Source organism: Tachyglossus aculeatus, chromosome 23 (genome assembly GCF_015852505.1).
Source record: "Tachyglossus aculeatus isolate mTacAcu1 chromosome 23, mTacAcu1.pri, whole genome shotgun sequence".
In the NCBI taxonomy this organism is placed as follows: domain Eukaryota; kingdom Metazoa; phylum Chordata; class Mammalia; order Monotremata; family Tachyglossidae; genus Tachyglossus; species Tachyglossus aculeatus.
Window position 1 is genome coordinate 12017068 of NC_052088.1, and position 20218 is coordinate 12037285.

A 20218-nucleotide genomic window follows, 5' to 3' on the forward strand; every position below is an offset into this window, starting at 1 on the left:
GCATTTCACTGGCCAGAGGGAATTCTGCCAAGTAAGCAACAGATGCTTTCTTAGCAGAAGTGGTAGAAAGACCCTCAGCTTTAACTTTGGAAAGGAATTCAACTGCTATATACAGACTCTTATTGCTGTCCAAAAGGAGATTTGATCTTCAGTCATCATCATCAATTGTATTTACTGAGCGCTTACTGTGTGCAGAGCACTGTACTAAGCGCTTGGGAAGTACAAATTGGCAACATATAGAGACAGTCCCTACCCAACAGTGGGCTCACAGTCTAAAAGGGGGAGACAGAGAACAAAACCATACTAACAAAATAAAATAAATAGAATTGTGAGATTTGATCTAACAGTTCCCCTCTCTGCACTTCAGAAGAAACCTCCCAAAATCGTGAACCAAATTGTACTTTCCCGAGCACTTAGTTCGGTGTTTTGCATCTAGTAGGTGCTCAACCAGTTCCACTGTTTGAAATATAAGGAGATCCACTTGAGAGCACCCCTGTAGATTACCCCCAGCAGAAGATTGCTGGTTCTAAGTTAGCACCTCAGACCATCACCTTCTGAAAGACTCCAATGATAAGCAACTGGGCCCTGCTCTGTTGATCTCAATGTCAACCCCTTCCCAAACCCACGCTTTTCTTGTAAGGTGGAAAATTAAAGCTATAGTAAAGTTTTTAAATAAAGGCTGCATGACTATTTGGGGGTCTGCCCACAACATATTTTCACCAGGTTAATGGTGTGAATGTATTCAAGTAGTATTGGGGGCAATTGCAAATTTAAACGCTATTAAACATTTCTTTTTTTGAAAGCTGATCCTCTGGAAGCTGATTTCAGAAGATTAAAGTAAAGGCTTTAGGCCATAACATTAGATGCTAATGAAAGCTTTATTATTCCAGTATTGAGTCTCCTGTGACTTTGATCAAGATAAGTAATGATCAGGTGAATGGCTTAGCAACCTTTCTGGCCTCCAAAGTCTTTCGGTAATTGTATACTAAGTGAAACTGTGTCACGTGTTAAACACATTTAATAACATTCCACCAACTTCCTCAACCGTCCTCTGTTTCACTGGGACCAAATCCAAAGGACATTTTCACCTCCTTGATATGGAGTTAGCACCTGCCCTCATTTCCAGAGCTGCAGAAATGTCTGAAAAGTCAGCAAGACCAGCTTTGGGTACGGTCCTTAACCCTTCCTGAGCCTCAGTTTCCCCACCTATAAAATGATAGTTTTAGTTCTTCTTCTCTCTGCCCTGAATCTCATAAGATTCTGGGTGCAGTCGATAGAGCAGGCCTTCGTTTTGAAGATGGTGCTGCTGTTAGGAAGGCTGCATCCATGAGTGTGAGTGTCTGGAAAGACTCTCTTGCACACTCTGTCCACAGTTGTGTATCTTTTCAGGCCCCTGGCCATTTAAGTGAGCATTTTCTCAGGTTAAGAAGGTAGAACTCTGTTCCAACTCCAGCAGGACATGAACCCGAATTGTATTTGCTCCAGTGAGGATGGTTTGCGCTGAGCCATCCATCCACCCTATTCGCCCGGTCCCCCTGGGCCCAGTGGCCCCTGTTGTGAGACATCTAGCATGGAGAACGGGTCTCAGAAGTGTATCTCTGAATGCTCAGTACAAGGTTCTGCACAGATTAGGTGCTCAGTAACTACCACACATGAGGACTGCTCACCCACTTGGTAAGTCATCGCTGAAGAGGATATTCACAGTGGCTTAGCTGGGGCTGGGAGGGAGCAGTAGTCTTTTCTACATCCTTGTGAAAACCAGCGGAATAGCAAAAAACAAGGAACAGGATGCCGAACAGTGAAAAGCAGCAACAAGACAGTGTGATCCGGGACGTGTGCTATATGAGACAGTATGGTGGAATCAGAGGGCAGGGTCCTGATCTGGGGATTTCTGCTGGCGGGGTCTGCCTGAACCTGGAGTACCAAAGAGACCGCCTCAACTGCCACCATGGCTCGCTAACACTCTCTAGGGCTAGAAGAGCTCAGTGGCTGCAGTTTGGATTGGGCCTAGAGGATCCCGATCAGCCTCGGGCCAGGGTGCACGTGAGGGTGCAATTTCTTTTCAGTCTTCTCGTTCCCACTTTCCTCCTTTCTCGTGTGCAGCATCAGTCGCTTGTATTTATTCATCTTTCTCTGTCTCCTTTCGACCGAACGAACACGATCCCCCCCAGCTCTCTCCTGTGAGCTGTTGGCTTTTCCTCTGGCTTCCTCCTGTGTGGATAGTGGAGGTGACAGGTGACATTCTCTCCCTCTGTCCGGGTTTGTTGCCAGGGCCCCCGTTCCCGGCCCAGCAGTGCCAGCCACCGTGCAGCACTGAAGGGCCCTCACATGCTCCCAGCTGGGACTGGGCTGCCCCTGCTCCACCCCACTGCCAGCTGGAAATGCCTCCCAGCGCGAGAGAATGCATTGAGACTCTGGGCTCAATGAACCACAGCATCTGACTATGACCACATTTTTTTTTTTTTTATTGAGTTAAAGGACGCGTTCAATAAATATCTTGAGCTTTAGGCCTTACCCTGGAAATACGATTTTTCCCAGCCCAAACTCCATTGCCAGCAATGGATGGATCAAAACAAGGGGGATCAAAACAAGGGCCAGGACCTCTCCATATTTCAATACTCAGCTTTGACATCTGGACACCATAACAGTCTCCAAATATACCAAATGCAAATGGTTAACATTCTGTACAAATCAACCGATTCTTCACAGAAGAAAACAGGAAAAGACTTAATTGTTTGCCAACTGTCACCTGTCCATTATTTCTTCAATAATGCGATTTACCGCAAGGGCAGGAAATTCACGCCACTTCAGCTCCCCATCGTATCATCACACCAAGGGCCCAGTTTCTGGCAGGGCAAGTAAGCAGGAGATCAGAACTAATATTCATGTACTTTACAGGTGACCCTGCTTTTTGCCAGGCGTTTTGACAACACTGGGGGATCCACTGAGGCAAAGGCAAGGATCCAGCTTTCAAAACCATTAATCCAGAGTATGGCATTTGCTTCCCTGGCAAAGTGACTTAAGAGCCAAAGTCATTTTTCCATTTAGCTGGTCTATTTAACGGGGAGGAGATTCCCTCGTCGGATGTGGGTTCAATTCACCCATCTTGAGTTCACGCCAGAGGTTTTAGTCCACACAACATAATCTATGGCAACTTAGTGATTTGCTTTAGAACTGTGGATCTGACCAACGTAACTGGTAAGGCCAAATAAGGAACCAAATTTCTTCACCCAAGCCGGAGTCCTGAGGGAGTCGCCGTGACTTAATTCCCTTGCAGGCATCTCGGCGAAAGTACAAAAAAGACAAAACAATACCTCTCCCGCTCTCCCCCCCCACCACCCCCCCGACTTCCCAAACACTTAAAAGCTTTTGAACGTCTCTGTCGTGGGACTGACCCCGTGACCCTCACTCGGCCATCCCCTTCACCCATGGCAGGGCCCCTGATGCATCTTTCTGTGGCTTCGGGTTGGAAAAGTTCTCTGCAAACCTCTCCCTCGCCTTGTCCCAATTCTTTTTGTTCTTGTTCTGGGTGAGCTGGACGTCTTCGATGGACGACGCCGGGCCCGTGCCCAAGCCTGCGTGGGTGCGCCGGAGGCGAAGTTGGATCTGCCACGGAAGGTTAGAGAGAAGGTTTACTCTCGAGCTGCAGGATTCGATTTCCCACTGCAAGTCCTACAGGGGGAATGGGGTGCCACGGCTAGGCTAAACAGAGAAGGCCACAAAATTCCACTTGGCCTTCGAGTTGGAGATTCGGGAGTCATTACAGGTGGACGCCATACACCTTAGACAACCGGCAAAGGCAATGCTGGTTTTCAAGATGAACCATGATAAAACACAAAAAGAAAAGAGAACTCGAGCCGTGACTGCCATGTGCAGCTGAGAAGTATAAGCAGGCCCTTTACTGTGCAGCTCCTATTAACTTTAATTTTTCTACTCCACTGTATCTATCACGAAGCTTGTCTCACTCTTCCCTTTCCTGTGGGATAGGCTCTTCTCACATCTGGGACACACAAGAGCTCACCGATATCACCAAAGTCCCAATGAGAGTGGAGGCCTAACACACCTTCCCTCTTCCCGCCTAGGCTAGACAGTTTTATCATCTCTCGCGCTGTTTTCATACAATACCATAATCCACATAGAAGAGCTGAGTACGGAGGCCAAAGAGGTGAATTAGAGGGAGGACCTTTAATTTGATGATTGAGGGGGGCAGGCTGATTAGGAGAAGACAGGTGGAAAGAGGAATCCGCTGGGACTCCGGGTGCAAGGGAGGGTGGATGCCCGGGGTTTAGGTCTAGGAGTGGGAGTCCCTTTGGGCAAGTCACTTAACTTCTCTGTGCCTCAGTTATCTCATTTGTAAAATGGGGATTAAGACTGTGAGCCCCCCGAGGGACAACCTGATCACCTTGTAACCTCCCCAGCGCTTAGAACAGTGCTTTGCACATAGTAAGTGCTTAATAAATGCTATTATTATTATTATTATCATCCCAGTAGGAGGCCTGGGTCAGGACACTGGGGGACCACGGGACCCTGGTAAACTATAGACAGTGAACTAGCGAGGACAGGATGTCCAAAGCACCCAGAGAACAGGATGGTTGTCTGGCAAAAGATGGAATAGGATGTCTGCCCCTCTCCATCAGGAAAACAAACTGGGGCAGAATCACTGAGAAGAGGGAAAACAGGATGTTTCTCATCCTCCAATAGGAAAATGAAAAGGATGGTTTTGCTGAAACAAGGATAAAGGGACATATCCTGCGCAGAATCCAGGAGGTGGGAGCATAGAAGAGGATGGATGAGTCACAATCCTTGTGGTGATTCCCACCTAATAGGTCAGAGGGGAGCTCACTAGCAGCCTGGAACCAAGAGGGCCATGCTGTCACTAGATATGACTGAGCAGGATAAAATTTTGCTTGTGCAGTGTAGGAGTGGTGGGAGATTGACTCTCTGGTGCTAGATTGAGTGGGGTGATGTTTCCAGTGGGAGGCAACTGGGGCGGTCACTACAGGGGAGGTGTTGTCATGCCAGGTGCTCTGCAACTGGGGCCAGTGTTACTGAGGAACCTTAGCCTCCAGGTCCTAACTGTCCTAACCTTGCAGGCCACAATTCAGGGACCTCTTTAATTTTAGGGAAAGGAATACTTTTTCAGTTGTGAAAAAATGAAAAACAAAATACTGAACTGTGCGTGTGTTTCCCTGGAATGTGAGGGTTGCATTCTTGCAGAACCCATTTGGGAAAACTTGCTCTTCCATATTCACCGTGACCAATGGTCACGAACATGTGTACAAACTGTTCCTCCAACACCGAGGTCACAAGCTGTACCCAGACAGTCTCAAATTGGCAGATGAATATTCCTGAATTTCCTGGCACCCTTTACCCAAAATGCCAAGTGACAACACATGCTCTGGCAGAGCTGCCTGTACTCTACAGTGCCCAGGAAGCTGTGGGGCCTCCACTTTCAAAATCAGCTATTTAAAACTAAAGGTAGGGCTCAATACAATACAACCTACTCTCCCGACTTCCCCCTTGAAAGTCCTTCACGTAAGTCTTTCCTTGGGTGGGTGCATTCTGCGAATTTGCAATAGATAAAGGAAGAGAGCAAAGTGACTTACTGGGGCCTTCATTCCTCCACCGTCCTTCCCCAGCCCTTCTCCTTTCTTCCAACCCATCTTCTCCAACATCTTCCGGCCTTTATTGCTGTCATTGATTTCCCTTTAAGGCAAGTTAAAACATAAGTTGGCAAGAGAAAAAAAAGTTAAGATGCTCAGTGAACATCTTCATTCTGATCGCGAATTAACCCCTGCCCCCTCTTCCCCAGCCTTTTTACTGCATTTTACCTAGGGAATCTAGATACTCCCCACCCCACACACTCATTTTTCCCTTCCCATCTAGGTCAGAAAAAGGAACCAGGCACCCCTTTTCTCCAAGATGGGGGAAAATGGAATTAAGGGATTAAGATGGTACTTGATCCATTTATTTCTGTGCTTTACCCCAGAATCAAAAAACAGGAACCTATCCCCAATATTTTCCTAGACAAACTGTTACTCGCAAAATAGAGGAAACCACAATACAACTCCGAGTTGGGAAAACAAGGTTTCTGGATTTATATTTTGTAAAAATCCAGTTTTCCCAGGACAACTAAGTTTAGAAATGGAGCAGGAAGGCAACTCCCCCTAGCATATTGGAAAAAGGGACCCATGCAGACAACTTCTGCCTCTTTCGTACTGCCCTGGAAGAGTCCTCTTCGCCTCTGTCCTCCACATCTAAATCCCCTCTCTATAGCACCACAGAAGCAGAACAGGAGGTGGTGCCTGCTCTCTGGGCCCACAGGGGACTTCGCAAATTGACCAGGAGCTGCCTTGATTTGAAGACTTGGTTCTAGCTCAGGGCTGCATTGGCTGTGGTTTCCTCAGTCCTCCACTGGCCAAGGAATAGGCCACGAGCCAGTGACTACTGATCCCTGCCAACCGCTGTGGCAGGATCAGGGAACGATGGGATGGAGGTTGAACTGGGGAAGGCCTTGACTCTCACCATCATCTACCTTCAAGCCTGAAGAGCCCCTTGTGAGTTGGGAACTGCCCTGTGACTGAACACTGTGCAAGGACCATACTCCTTGGCCGGCAAGGAAGCAAAGTGATGACCGTGCATACTCACGAGTGCACGGATGCAGGAGCATCATCTCTCTGAAAGGTCCCCTCACTTCCAACCTGCTCCCTGCGTTTTCCTGCTCGGTCTCTATACTTTGGATTCTTCAGTGCCTTTTCATCTTCATAATCGGTATTCTGCAGGCACACACACACACACAAACAAACAAAAAATAATGTTAGAGCAAAGGAATTCTTAGCTGACCCCCCGGATACACAATACAGCCCTTCTTTGAAGAAAATAAGATAGGGTTGGAAGGGGCTACAGTAAATTGGGATGTAGAGGTGTCTATGGGACTGGTGTTTGAGCGTAAGACGGTACCAGGAGCTCCGAGGCAGGGTAGCACTGCTCCTTGACAAGCCATGAAAATTTTGGGGCCCACCACCTGACTGAGCTGGCAGACATATGGCAGCTTTACCTCCAGGAGCCTCTGAGTAGCCGAGATGTATAAAAAGGAAGAGTGAAATGTGGAACCCTCAGCCCCATTTAGACTTGGGAATGAATGAGGGGCCCCGTGAACATTCAGACCTGGAGCTGGGAAAGCTGAAGCAATAACTCCAAGACAGCACCACCACATGGATTTAATCGAAAGTCGGTCAATACAACTGAACACCACTTTGGCAGTTGTAGACGCACACCCCACTACCTTGCACCGGTTTTCCTCTGGGGAATAAGACCATGCAGAAGGAGTGGTTTAGCTTTAAAAGGTTTAGCAACCACTCTAAACTCAAACACAAAACCTCACAATTTTTTTTTTACCAAATCTGGGCTCATCCTGATTCACTTCCTGGACATGGATTCAGGTTAATGTGCCCCGGCTCCTGGGCCAAGCAGCTCTTCCAACACAAAAATCCTATCTCCTTCAGGAAGCCTAACCTGATAACCTCTCACTTCTCTACCCTACTCCCTCAATTATTTGTCACCTGGGTATGCACTCCCTAAGCCCTTTGACAGTCACCCCAGCCCCACGGCACCTACGTACATAATCTCATACTTGCTTCTTCCCTCATCTGTAATTTACTTTAATGCTTGTCTTCCCAATTAGACTATACACTCCCTGTGGACAGGAACCACGTCTCCCAACTCTACTGTGATCTCCCAAGTGCTTAGTACAATGCTCTTCACACAGTAAGAGCTGAATAAAACCACTGATTGATTTGCAAATCAGGACTCTATATTCCTATTTAAAAACCAGGCTCCACCTTCTACCCCTTAGCATCTGCCCATCTTTGGAGCTGAACTATTATTGGATTTTGTCTTACCTCTCCAACCTAACTGGAAGCACGACAAGACAGGCCTCAAAACTAAACTCTCTGCCTGGTCTACCCCAGTACTTCATTTAAAACAGGTGTTCAATAAATACTGCCAAAAACAATTCTCTCAGCGAAAAGGGCAACATGAGGTATTTACGGAGCACAGCACTGTAATATGCACTTGGGAGAATACAACGGCAGTAGGAGACATGATTCTGGCCCTCAGAGTACAAGCAATTTAACAGGGAAGAGAGATACAAGATTTATAGACAGAAAAAAAAATTGGAGATGAATATAGGCAGAAAAGCAAGTGTTCAAATAGACTACATAAATTGATAAGGAATTAAAGTGCCTAAGTGCTGAGATAGTAGTTGGAAGGATACGTCCCAAAGAGAAGAACAATCAACTGGGGAAAGCCTCCTGCAGGAGATGGGATTTCTGGAGGACTCTGGAGATGAGGGAAACCGTGGTCTGGCTCAGAAAAATCTTTACTTCAGAAGGAAACCACTTCGGCTGAACCTTCGGAAGGTAAAACCCTCCCTTGTCCCTTGCATTGTCAGTCCTCCCATCCCCTCTAAATCCTGAGCTTCAATTCCTGTTCACTTGAAAATGCCCCCTGACGCCCCAGGGCACTCCTGGTCTCCCACTGCACCCCTGCCTCCTGCAGGTCGGGGACCAGCTCCTTCAGGGCTCACAGCCATGTCCAACAAGCCTGCCAGGGGAGCGGCAAACCGGCCCCTCAGCCATTCCTGGAGAGCGGAAAACTGCCTGCAGTTTTTTCTCAGTTTAAAGCTACTTCTCTGGGGTTTTCTCCTGAGAGGAATTTCCCAAGAAGAAACTTTAAAATGAACAAAAACAACATGGAAAGCCATGGTTCAGCCATCACTGATTCCCCACTACCCAGAGATGGCAGAGTGCAAGCCCCCGCTCCCGGGGACCCCTACCCTCAGCCCTGCTTTCACTCCCGGTAGCAACAGCCTTTCCCATATCAACCACTTACCTGCAAGCCGTATTTTACTCGGATTTTCCTTAATGCTTTTCTTCTTACTAATTCTCTTTCCTCTTTGCTCAGTGCAGGACTAACTGAAAGAGAATGACCATTCCACCTTAAAAACGATAAAATATGGCATTTTGCATTAGAGAATAAAACTGCTGGGGCACAGGGTAAGGTAGAGCACCATAGATCAAACACATTTATGATCTTCAAGCCAGCTAGAAAGCAATGCTTAAGATAAAATGAGAAGAAAAAGAGACAAAAATAATGACCTCCTAGCACATCCCCAATGTCTGCATCGTACAGAGTACAGCGGGGCTGACGACTGGCACCCAAGATCAGGGGGCTAAATGGCTAGTCCCTTCTCCCCACACCTCTAGTGAGTCGGATGCCCAACTTCAGGCAGGTTCAGCTCCCCCCATCCCTGTGGGACAGGGTAAGTGGTGGCAGTGAGCACTCAATAAATACCACTGATGGACTGACTGAAAAAAAATCAGGAAATTGATTTTCAACCAAAACTCTTTTTAATTTAGTTTAGGAGCCCTGGGAAGCCCTACAGAGCAGTTTAGCAATCGAAAGCAACCTTTTCACTAGGAGGGGGGCGGAAAAAAAGAGTACAATGTACCACAATACTTTCCACTAGTTTCCCCTCAACTGAATACGAACAAATCAATCAGTAAAACCCTTGGAGTTCTGGGATATTAGCAACCACATTACCATTAATGACAAAATGTGTCTGTGGAGCACACCTCCAGCATCAAAGAGAATCAAACTAAAATCAGACCTAATTGGATCAGGAGAGTGATCACTTTGGTTGGAATCCTATCACAATTACTGTTTTAAGAGCACGTGGAACTACCGATACACTGCGATTAACAGTGGGTTAATAAATGGGACTAATGTTAGCCAATATTTACAACTCTTTTGTTCCTCCTTGGATCTAGGTGCTCTTCCATTGTGACAGTTAAGGGTGAGTGAGGCAACAATGCGAACATGTTAACCACGGCAGCAGTTTCCTAGCTGAAATTTTCTACTCTTAAACCCCAAACCATCCACTCCCCCATGAGAAAGGGACTGTCCCTACATGCAAGCTGGTGCCTGGCTTCGGATTAAATGTGGTATATTGTACTATTTGGCGACTTGCTGAAAAGAGAAAAGATTGTAGCGATCCCGTGGTTACCCACCAGATGATTCGTCTTTCTTATCCAGGCGGAGGTGTGCTCTCACCTGCCCTGGCTCACATCCATCACAGGTGTCACTGCCTGGGTGGATATGGAAGGACAGCACCGTTTCGCCAATTTTCACCTCGTCCCCGTGCTCCAGGATATAGGGGTCACATTTTGTTTTGGGCTATAGGGGGAAAAAAACACAAGTAGGAGATACAGTTGTAACATGGCCATTTCAGGGACGCTACAACCCAGCTTTCAGATACAAGTGGTGTGCCTAACACACAGTAATGCTAGCTGTGCTGCTAGAAGCCTGGTGCCATCACCACCAACACCAGAGCACACAGCTAGCTCCTTTAAAGCGCACGGCTAGTTCTGCATCCCAAGTCAGCTGTTGCCTCCTGGCTTCCAGTTGGGAGACAAAATACATAGTCAGGCTGGGATTAGGAGGCACCCAAGTGTCCGTTTCACAGGGATTCTAATCCAGAACACTATAAATGCACAACTCTGGGGCACAGCATTTGTGTCTGCTCATGAGTGACTTCACCAAGCATTCAGTCAAAGGGACTTGAATGTGTGACTTGCCTAGTCGTATTGGAGAGAATGCCCTGGCTATGTCACTTGTCTGCTGTATGACCTTGGGCAAGTCACTTCTTTGTGCCTCAGTTACCTCATCTGTAAAATGGGCACTAAGACTGAGCAATCTGTGGGTCAGGGAATGTGTCCAACCCGATTACACTATATCTACCCCAGGGCTTAGTACAGTGCCTGGCAATAGTAACGCCTAACAGATACCACAGTTGTTATTAATTATTATTACTTGCAGAATTCAGGAGTGGACTTTCGACCACATGTGTGTCTGGATTCAGCGTGATGCAGCTTTGGAACTAAGTTTTGCGCATGTGTACAGTGGACACGGCATACATAACACAGCATGATTTCTCCTTTACCAGGGATACTCTAGAAACACAACGTTCTTGTTAGAGGAAAAATGACTGTACACATACGGGTTAGTTGCCAGACCTATATCACTGCCAGGTCTCTGCAAATGTCTTGGGTGACTAAAAAGAAATACAGGTTTTCCTTCCCAACCACATTTTTTCTAACTGCATTTTGAACACCCAAGATCAATTTTCTGAATATCATTTTCATTACCTGTCTGCTGTGTGGCCTTGGGCAAGTCACTTCGCTTCTCTGGGCCTCAGTTACCTCATCTGTAAAATGGGGATTAAGACTGTGAGCCCCATGTGGGACACAGACCGTGTCCAACCTGAATAGCTTGCATCTGAAGCCCTGCTTAGTACAGTGCCTGGCACATCTGGAGTGCTTAACAAGTACTCTCTAGACCTTAAGCTCGCCATGGGCAGGGCAAAGGTCCACTAACTCTGTTGTACTCTCCCAAACCCTTAGTCAGTGCTTGGGAGAGTACAATACAGCAGAATTAGCAGACATGTTTCCTGCCCATAATGAGCTTACTGTCTAGAGGGGTCTAGCTACCCCACTGGGGGATCCTTCAGTAACCTAATCCCATAACTGGGGAAGGCCATTTTTAATATGAAAGGTCATTATTTACCATGACCGGGGGGGCGGGGGGGGGGGGAGACACACAAAAAACAAATAAAATAAGCGCCATGTACCAAAGGCACATGTGAATACCCTTTGGGGGAGGTGATGGGAATTAGTTTCAGTCCTAAACAAGCACAGGGCAGCAACATAGGTTAATCAGATTAATCTTAATTCCTCTCAACTGCACTTGCACTGGCACTGGCGTGAGAAATGTGAGGGAAAAGAGGGTGGAAGAAAGCTCACTACCCACATGTGCAAGGAAACCAGAGTTCAGAAGAAGACTGGGGCCTGAAGTGGCAGTGAGGCAGAGAGCAGTCCAGGAACGGCAGTGGTGGTGAGCCACGATCCACAGGGCGTTAAGAATGAAGAAAAATGGTTTAATTAAGTGCTTCCTATGTGGTAAAACACTGCCCCAGGTGCTAACGAAGACACAGGATAACCAGAGTGGACACAGCCCTTGTCCCATCTGGGGTTTATAATCAAAGACGTAGGGAGAGCACACACCTTTTCCCCATTTTTACAGATGAGGAAACGGAGGCTCAGAGAGGTTAAGTGACTTGCCCAAGGTTGCTCAGCAGATGACTAGCCGAGCTAAAATTAGAACCCAGATCTCCTGACTCCCAGCCCTGTGCCCTGTCCACTAGGCCATGTCGCCCTTCAAAAAATCTAGACAGCCCAGGATGAGCTGGTTGACAAGAGAAAGCATGGGGATGGGGGACTGGGTGAGGGTGGAGAGCTAAGAAAAAAAGAAGAGGGGAAAAAACATCAAAAAGCCAAGAAGGTTTCCCAGCTCTCAGCTAGTTATAAAATGGCTTGGGATAACATGCTCACCTGAAGGATCTGCTTTCCATTGACAATTGTGCCGTTCTGACTGCCTTGGTCCACAAGAACATAACTCTGCAACTCATGGTCAAAATAAACTTCGGCATGAAACTTGAAAAAACAAAATAAAACAATTGTGCCGTTCTATCTTTCCAGCAAAGGAATACAAAAAACAAAAGCATACAGGTTTAGAAATGTACAAAGTTGCCCCAAAAAGATTTTAAATACATCATATTCTTCTTTAATGAAAACAGAGTAAGTAAATCCTAAGTGAACTCTTACCAAGTACCAAAAACAATCAACTACTAATCAGTAATTGACGATTAATCAACCCAGCCAATCCAGTTGATAGGACTGATGAGTGCCTACAGTGTGCAGAGAGCTTGGGAAATGCTTGAGAAGAATAGAAGTAAAAGACATGGTCCTGGCCCTCCAGAAGCTTACAATCCAATGGAATTGATATTCTTGCAAAGAAGCTGAAAAGGCAGAAATAAGCAAGCAGGTTCACATTTAGTCTTTGCCTAACAAAGGCTAAGGGGTTGGGCTGACGTGGAAATGTGTGCACACTACAATCTGGCAAATAGCTGAGATGCTTTTTACAAGTTCCTTGTGATGAAGAACTTAGACTTGACTATTTTATAGTGGCCTCCAGCATACTGTGGGTGTTCGCTGACTACTAAATTCAATGAAACCTGCTTGTGGGCACTGCTTACTGGCCCGGCCCAAATCTGGTCTTTTTGCCATGTGGTCTTCAAACACGGGTCCATTAAAATGCTCTGCAATTCGCAATGAAAGACTAGACTACCAATATTTTATCTGGAAATTCACTCTCGTTCCTAGCTGTCTATTCAGTATCATATAATTTATTAATAGGCCTCCCTGGGTGCTATGAAATGTTGTTTGTGGATTTAAAAGACTGAAGTCAGTGACTGTCCTGTAGGCATTTAATAGGGTTGACAAGAAGAGAGGGCTAATCGGCAAATATAGATAATAACATTGTGGCACTATTCCAAACTGGCCTTCAAGTATGCAACTTTAAATGACAGCGCCAAATAAAGTCTTGTGTTCTTACCAGAGTTATTGAGCTGAACTTCTGACGATTGATAATGCAAACATTTTCTATTCATTTAATTTGTGGCTAGCAAAATTATGATCCCCCCTCACCAGAACAGACACAGGTTGCATTGTTTTTGTTAGAGAGATTATAGAAAATGACAGACTGTTTTAATGAATAAACAAGGAACATCATTTTGATTAATGTTTGATCAAACTTATAAAGCCAAACAAGGGTAGGGGTTAACTGTGAAAACACTTGATTCTACCAAGAGAAACTGAAAACAGAGTCACCTTTTCTAAATCTTGGCTTACCTTACTGACACCAACTTCAGGAATTCGGAGGGTATGTGCCATATCTTTTTCTCTGTAAATTTAAATAGATTAAAAATCTTTTGTCATGCACAGATGAAACAACCGAGATTATGCGATAGATGATGAAATAACTGCTGTTACTAAAGAGCTATTTTAAAACGTCACAGTCTCTCTAACCCTATACTCAATTTCCTGTTTGAAGGAGCTTTCCAGAAGCAAGGTTTCACGTCAGAGAATAATCAGGATTACTTACAAGCTTTGCTCCATCTATCACAAATCAATCAACAACCAGTAACGTCTAACAAAGCTAAACCTGTGAAATCTTACTTCGGTTCTAGTGACACATCTATTTTCCCAGGTCTGCCGGATAAAGTCTCCTTTCTATACCAGAGGAACTACATTCTAGAAAATTTAAAATGAAGACATTATGTGTGATTTGAAATAATTCCCGAATCTCTCCCATTGGCATGTGGAAGGCTATCTTAACCGGGATCCAAAGCTACCCTACTTACTGAGTAGGTTCTCGGGGCAGTTGCTAGACTCAGGTAGGAACGACCGTCTGAAGGACAAAGGGAATGAAAAGGAGCCAACAGTCAGGCAGAGCTCTGGGATTGAATGTGAAAAGGATAAAGCCTGGTAGGGACATGAAAAGATGCGGGAGAAAGCCAAAAAGTGCCGGAACATGGTTCGCCTGCATTTTGCCCCAGTTTTTCCACAAGGGACCCTTTTCTGCTCTGAGGTAACTTACAGTCACTACTGAAGACCAGAAAAAACCTAAAGCCAATGGGAATTTGAGCCAGGGTTGAAAATTTGCTTTAATTATGGAAGCAGGTAAAACGACCAGACACCTGCTACAATGGGGAACAACACTGTTTAAACTTCCTCTCCTTCCAGATGACTGTCTGGGAAGTTGGTTTTGAAGGTCTTGGGGAGGGGGAATTCAAACAGGGTATTTAACACTGCTTCCCTCTCCACTGCAGCCAAAGGAAGGGGGGCTTGGTTTCAGGCAGGCCGCTTCTCATCTCAACTGGGGTCAACAGAAGCCCTTTAGATTGTAGGAAGGTACAGAGAAGGAACCTGGGTGAGATGGGTGGGGAAGAGAAAGGAGAAAGGCAAAGGAGGCGAGGTAGGCCTAAGGCGTCAGAGAAAGAGGCAAACTGGTAGAGACTCGAGGGAAGGTAAGACACATGGAGAAAGGCCCACTCATTCAGTTCCATAGTTAAAACTAAACTTGCTCATTTCTTCCCTTCCCCTTCCACACCCATCTCCATTCTTGGCTCCCTTTTGGAAGGCACAGTAAACTCTCTAAAACCACTAGGCACCCTTCAGTAAGCTACATGCTACTCCTGGAACCTGAGAAGCAGCATGGCATAGTAGACAGAGCATGGGCTTGAGCGTCATAAGGACCTGGGTTCTAATCCCGGCTCCACCACTTATCTGCTGGGTTACTTTGGGTAACTCACTTCACCTCTCTGGGCCTCAGTTTCCTCATTTTTAAAATGGTGATTGAGACTGGGAGCCCTTTGTGGGACAGGGGCTGTGTCCAACCTGATTGGTTTGTTTCGACCCCAGAGCTTAGTACTACATAGTAAGCACTTAACAAATACCACAATTCTTCCCATTACAGTGCAAAATAATGCTCTTGTCGACACCACTTGCATTTGAAACTGTACGTAAAAGTTCACTGAACAAGTTAAATTCTGAAAATGAGTCATATTATCAAAGTGAATACTAGAATACAATTGTTTTGATCCAATAAAGGGCTTCATATAAAATACCAGACTTTACAAAGTGAACTAGATGAGATTTAAAAAAAAAAAATTTACCTTCCAATTGTAGCAGGGTGTACAGCTGTGATGATAAAAAGAGATCCTGTCTGTAATACTGGTGATCTAATCACGATTACTCTAATACAAGGAGGCCAAATTTTTTCTTCCTCTGTTATCAAAACACACAAAAAAAGTTCTGGTTACGCAAAAACAGGAGACGCTTTGTGCCTAAAAATTTAAGGGCATTTAAGAACACTAGACATAATGAAAACAAAAACCCACTGTCCAATTTTAAGTGACCAAAGCAATTCACATTTAAGTGGAAGTCTCCACAGAAATATCCGCTCAGGGGCCTTAAAAGAGTAGAGAATAAAACTCAAGGCCTGCAAAAGCCTTCGATAAAACCTAATGTATTTGCTGATAAAATTAAAAACTGCAATACCATAATCTGTGGTCAAAAGTCAAGGAAATGGGCTAAAAGATTGATTAATTCATTCATTCATTCATTCAATCGTATTTATAGAGTGCTTACTGTATGCAGAGCACCGTACCAAGCACTTGGGAAGTACAAGTCGGCAACGTATAGAGACGGTCCCTACCCAACAACAGGCTCACAGTCTTATACTAATTTCAGAAAGACTCATTCACTTCCATATTTAACACAGACTGAAAAAAGAATTCAAAATTGTTACATGTCCTAAAACAGGCTCTACATTAATTTATTTTTTGACTTAAATTCACTTTGGGCCAATTTAATAAGTCATTTTTATCGTGCAGTGACATATTTCTTCTGAGTTTATCTGTAGGAGGGCTTCCTTTTTTTAAGAACAAAGTATTCACTGAAAAATAGGCAGAAACATGCTCGCATAAAAATCAAGAATCAGTGGTATTTACTGAGCATTTACTGTTTGCAGAGGACTGCAATAAGCACTTGGAAGAACACAACATTCATTCATTCAAATGTATTTATTGAGCGCTTACTGTGTGCAAAGCACTGTACTAAGCGCTTGGGAAGTACAAGTTGGCAACATATAGAGACGGTCCCTACCCAACAATGGGCTCACAGTCTAAAAGGGGGAGACAGACAACAAAACAAAACATGTTGACAGGTGTCAAGTCATCAGAATAAATAGAAGTGAAGTTAGATGCACATCATTAACAAAATAAATAGAATAGTAAATATGTACAAGTAAAATAAATAGAATAATAAATCTGTATAAACATATATACAGCTGCTGTGGGGAGGGGAAGGAGGTAGGTGGGGGGGATGGGGAGGAGGAGAGGAAAAAGGGGGCTCAGAAATGGAGATACATTCCCTGACCACAAGAAAGGGAGCCAGACAATAAATTACCCAATATATATATATATATTTATTTATAAATATAAATATATATATATATATATATATATATATATATATAAAAAGTGCTGAGGTGACTATCAAGTGCTTAAAGAATACTGCTCCAAGTGCATATGTGATGCTGAAGGAACGGCAAATAGGGGAAATGAAGGATTTGTTGGGGAAGGCCTCTGGAGGATACATGATTTTAGCAGGGCTTTGAATGTGGGGAAAGCCTGAATAATCACCCAGAAACTTCTTAGCTAATTTTAGTCCTTTAAACCGTAAGCTCCGTTACACTGTAGCTCCTCGAGGGCCTGGATCGTGTCTATCAACTGCACTTGAACTCTCCCAAGCACTTAGTATAGTGTTCCACAAAGTAAACTTTTAATAAGTACCAGTGTGGCTCAGTGGAAAGAGCCCGGGCTTTGGAGTCAGAGGTCACGGGTTCAAATCCCAGCTACACCACTTGTCAGCTGTGTGACTTTGGGCAAATCACTTACCTTCTCTGGCCCTGTTACCTCATCTGTAAAATGGGGGTTAAGACTGTGAGCTCCCAGTGGGACAACCTGATCACCTTGTAACCTCCCCAGTGCTTAGAACAGTGCTTTGCACATAGTAAGCGCTTAATAAATGCCATCATTATTATTATTACCACTGATTAACTGGTTGAAGGGTGCCAGGCAGGTGTGGGTGAACAGTATCTTACTTTACAGAGAGGCCTCCTATGATGGGAAGACCATAGCACACCCAAAGGTACAGCAGATATTTATCCTGGGACTACAATGTGGCAGTTTGGAGCTTGGGAGTCGGGGGCTCAAAGTTCTACTTCATCTCAACTGATAGCTCGCTGACAATCCATTAGACATCTGCCCATATCCTCCTGCTAAAAATAAAAGGAAGATGTGAACAACTACACTTCCCATTATAGCCTAGACTGAATTAAAAAAATGGTGGTGTTTCAAGTCTCTACATCTATCTCTTTGAAGTAATTTTTGAAGCAGTCACTATTGAAGAGGCTCTTATTTTTCTTGGTCTGCTCCTTTTCATTTCCTAGGCTTTGGGAAACCTGCTGAAAAATAAATAAAAGCCATGAACTTACCTTCATCCTCGGTTTCTTCTGAGGTTGTACTGTCCTCACTGGTAACCTCATCATCGCTGCTCTCGTCACTCTCGGAGTCTGTAATTTCACCCTCTTCCGGCTCACTGTCCGTCATTAGGATCTTGTCATCTTTATACAGTGCGGTGTTGTAGACACTCTCATTAAGGCGGGATTTTAGGTTATTCCTTCTTCCCAAGTCAGTAAATTTTAACCGCCTGTCCTTACTATGAACATCCACTTTGGCTTTCTTTTTCACGTTTTCAGACTCTTCCCCATCGACGGAACTTATCTGTTCATTACCGGCGCTCAGGCAATTCAAATTGGTGGATGCTTTCTGCTCCTCCAGCTCCAAATCCTGAAAAGATGAACAATCCTGGGATGTAACATTAGGGCCTGAAACTGGAGAGAAGTTGCCCTTTGCCCCGTTCATTTGGAACTGCCTGCCTGGAGGGCTGAAAGAAGAAGTCTTTAGTTGCTCTGTTGCTGGCCTCATCTTTTCTGCATGGCTTCCAGTCCGTAACAGTCCCGAATTCTGTGACTGGCCTCTCCCCCAGGACCCTATGGTACAAGTGAGGGCAAAGGGCAGGGGCTCCAGAAAAAAACACTTGCATGATCCTAAAGTAAACCACTCACCCCTGGTGCAGCAGAAGCACATTTGTTCAGATAATTATGCATGGTCACATTTCTATATTGTATAGGTCAACCGCCCAACTGCTCTTTGGTAACATTTCAGGAAAAATGCTGCAAGGGAGTATCAGGAAAAGGTGGGTGACGTCAATTAAAGTTTACTGCGGTGGCTTTGGGCTGGATTTCAAATGCAGAGGAGCCAGCTGATCACTTTTTAGGAGTTACTGGTGACTTCTTGGGGCAGAGACTTCTAAAAGCCACTGGTAAACCACTTCCTTCACCAGAACTGGATCGAGAGGCCCAAACACAAATGCAGCCGTGAAAGGTGAGTACTCTGGCCACCTCAGGAGGACAGTCAGAAGACTGGGAGCTCTAAGTGCTCGGAACATGCACTGCAAGCACCCTTGTGTTTGGACACATGACCGTTAACCGCTGCCTTTCAGGATTTACCTTTGTGATGCTACCAGGAGATGGGTGCATCTTTACATTCAGCTGCTTCATTTTAAAGGGCCCCCCACATCCAGAGCGAGGTCGCAACCTCAAGCACTACGCTCAGGAAATGTTGGGCAGAGAAGAACGGCGATGACGTGGGGCAATCTAGCGCCGGCTCTGTCTTTTTACGGGAAATTGTGGTGCGTCAGTGATTCACTACTGTTGGCACTCTAAGCTTCACTGACTCCAGGGCTACCTTGAAGGGAGAGTTTCTGTTGTTTCTTAAGCGGCTGCAGACTGACAAGTCAGAGCCATTTCCCTTCCACCTTTACTCTGCGACCTGACTGGCCAATGTCTTGCTACTCATGCTACACTGGCTGTCCCCCACTGCGGTACGAACTGGATACATCCGACAGGCCGCCTAAGCTATCAGTTCCACCTTTTTAATAATAATGTAACCTGGAGTGTCTTTTTTTTTCCCCTCGAGGGGTACTATAATGAAATATGTTCCAGAGTGGCTCAAAGATGAGAAAGCAGGGAGAACCTGAACTGTCGGGGCCACATGCGCCCCAGCGGGGAATGGGTCCCATCGGCACCCCGGGATGAACAGAGAGCCAGATGGGCAAATGCTCGCCAAGGAAAGTAGACAGCCTTGTAGCCAGCAAGACCTGTAAGCCAAAAAAAAGCCAAAAAGAATTCCAAGAGTTAAGACGGTGAAATTTGAAAACCCAAGCCTTTTTCACTGCAAAATATCTCGTAGACGCTAGGAAGAAAAACACGACATCAATGGCTGTGCCATTTTAAAGCAAAAGGCACCTTATCTACTTGGCAATGCCAGATGAGTGGCCATGTGCTAGCCAACATTAAGCATACTTACTACTTGGTCATAAACACGTTTACAATGAAAAAGTAAACAAATACCATTCTACTTGGGTCACAGGCAACACCTCGTGTTAGGAGTGTGTAAATGACGCAAGAGACAAGGATGTTTTCTAAAAGATAAATTCCCTAGGACATCAGATCCTTAGGGGAATTTTAACACTCAAATGATGACTAAGACTCTGGTACCAAAGAAAACTAAAGTTGCTTGTGTTCAGGGTCTTTCTACCCTCCTCCCCAGCACAAAGGAAGGGCTTCCACT

General features: G+C 45.2%; 1 protein-coding gene across 1 annotated transcript in view; it reads right to left on the minus strand.

Annotated features, from left to right (window-relative positions):
• Positions 1-2440: 2440 nt before the first annotated feature.
• Positions 2441-20218, minus strand: part of AGGF1 (angiogenic factor with G-patch and FHA domains 1) — a gene marked incomplete at its 5' end in the record, with an annotated part of 42923 nt that continues 25145 nt past the window's right edge. The window contains 9 exons of the mRNA XM_038765559.1: positions 2441-3606; positions 5607-5706; positions 6649-6776; positions 8893-8975; positions 10071-10236; positions 12450-12551; positions 13809-13860; positions 15635-15746; positions 18019-18373. Coding sequence (XP_038621487.1) covers positions 3406-3606; positions 5607-5706; positions 6649-6776; positions 8893-8975; positions 10071-10236; positions 12450-12551; positions 13809-13860; positions 15635-15746; positions 18019-18373 — 1299 coding nt within the window. The remainder of the gene's footprint in view (positions 3607-5606; positions 5707-6648; positions 6777-8892; positions 8976-10070; positions 10237-12449; positions 12552-13808; positions 13861-15634; positions 15747-18018; positions 18374-20218) is intronic.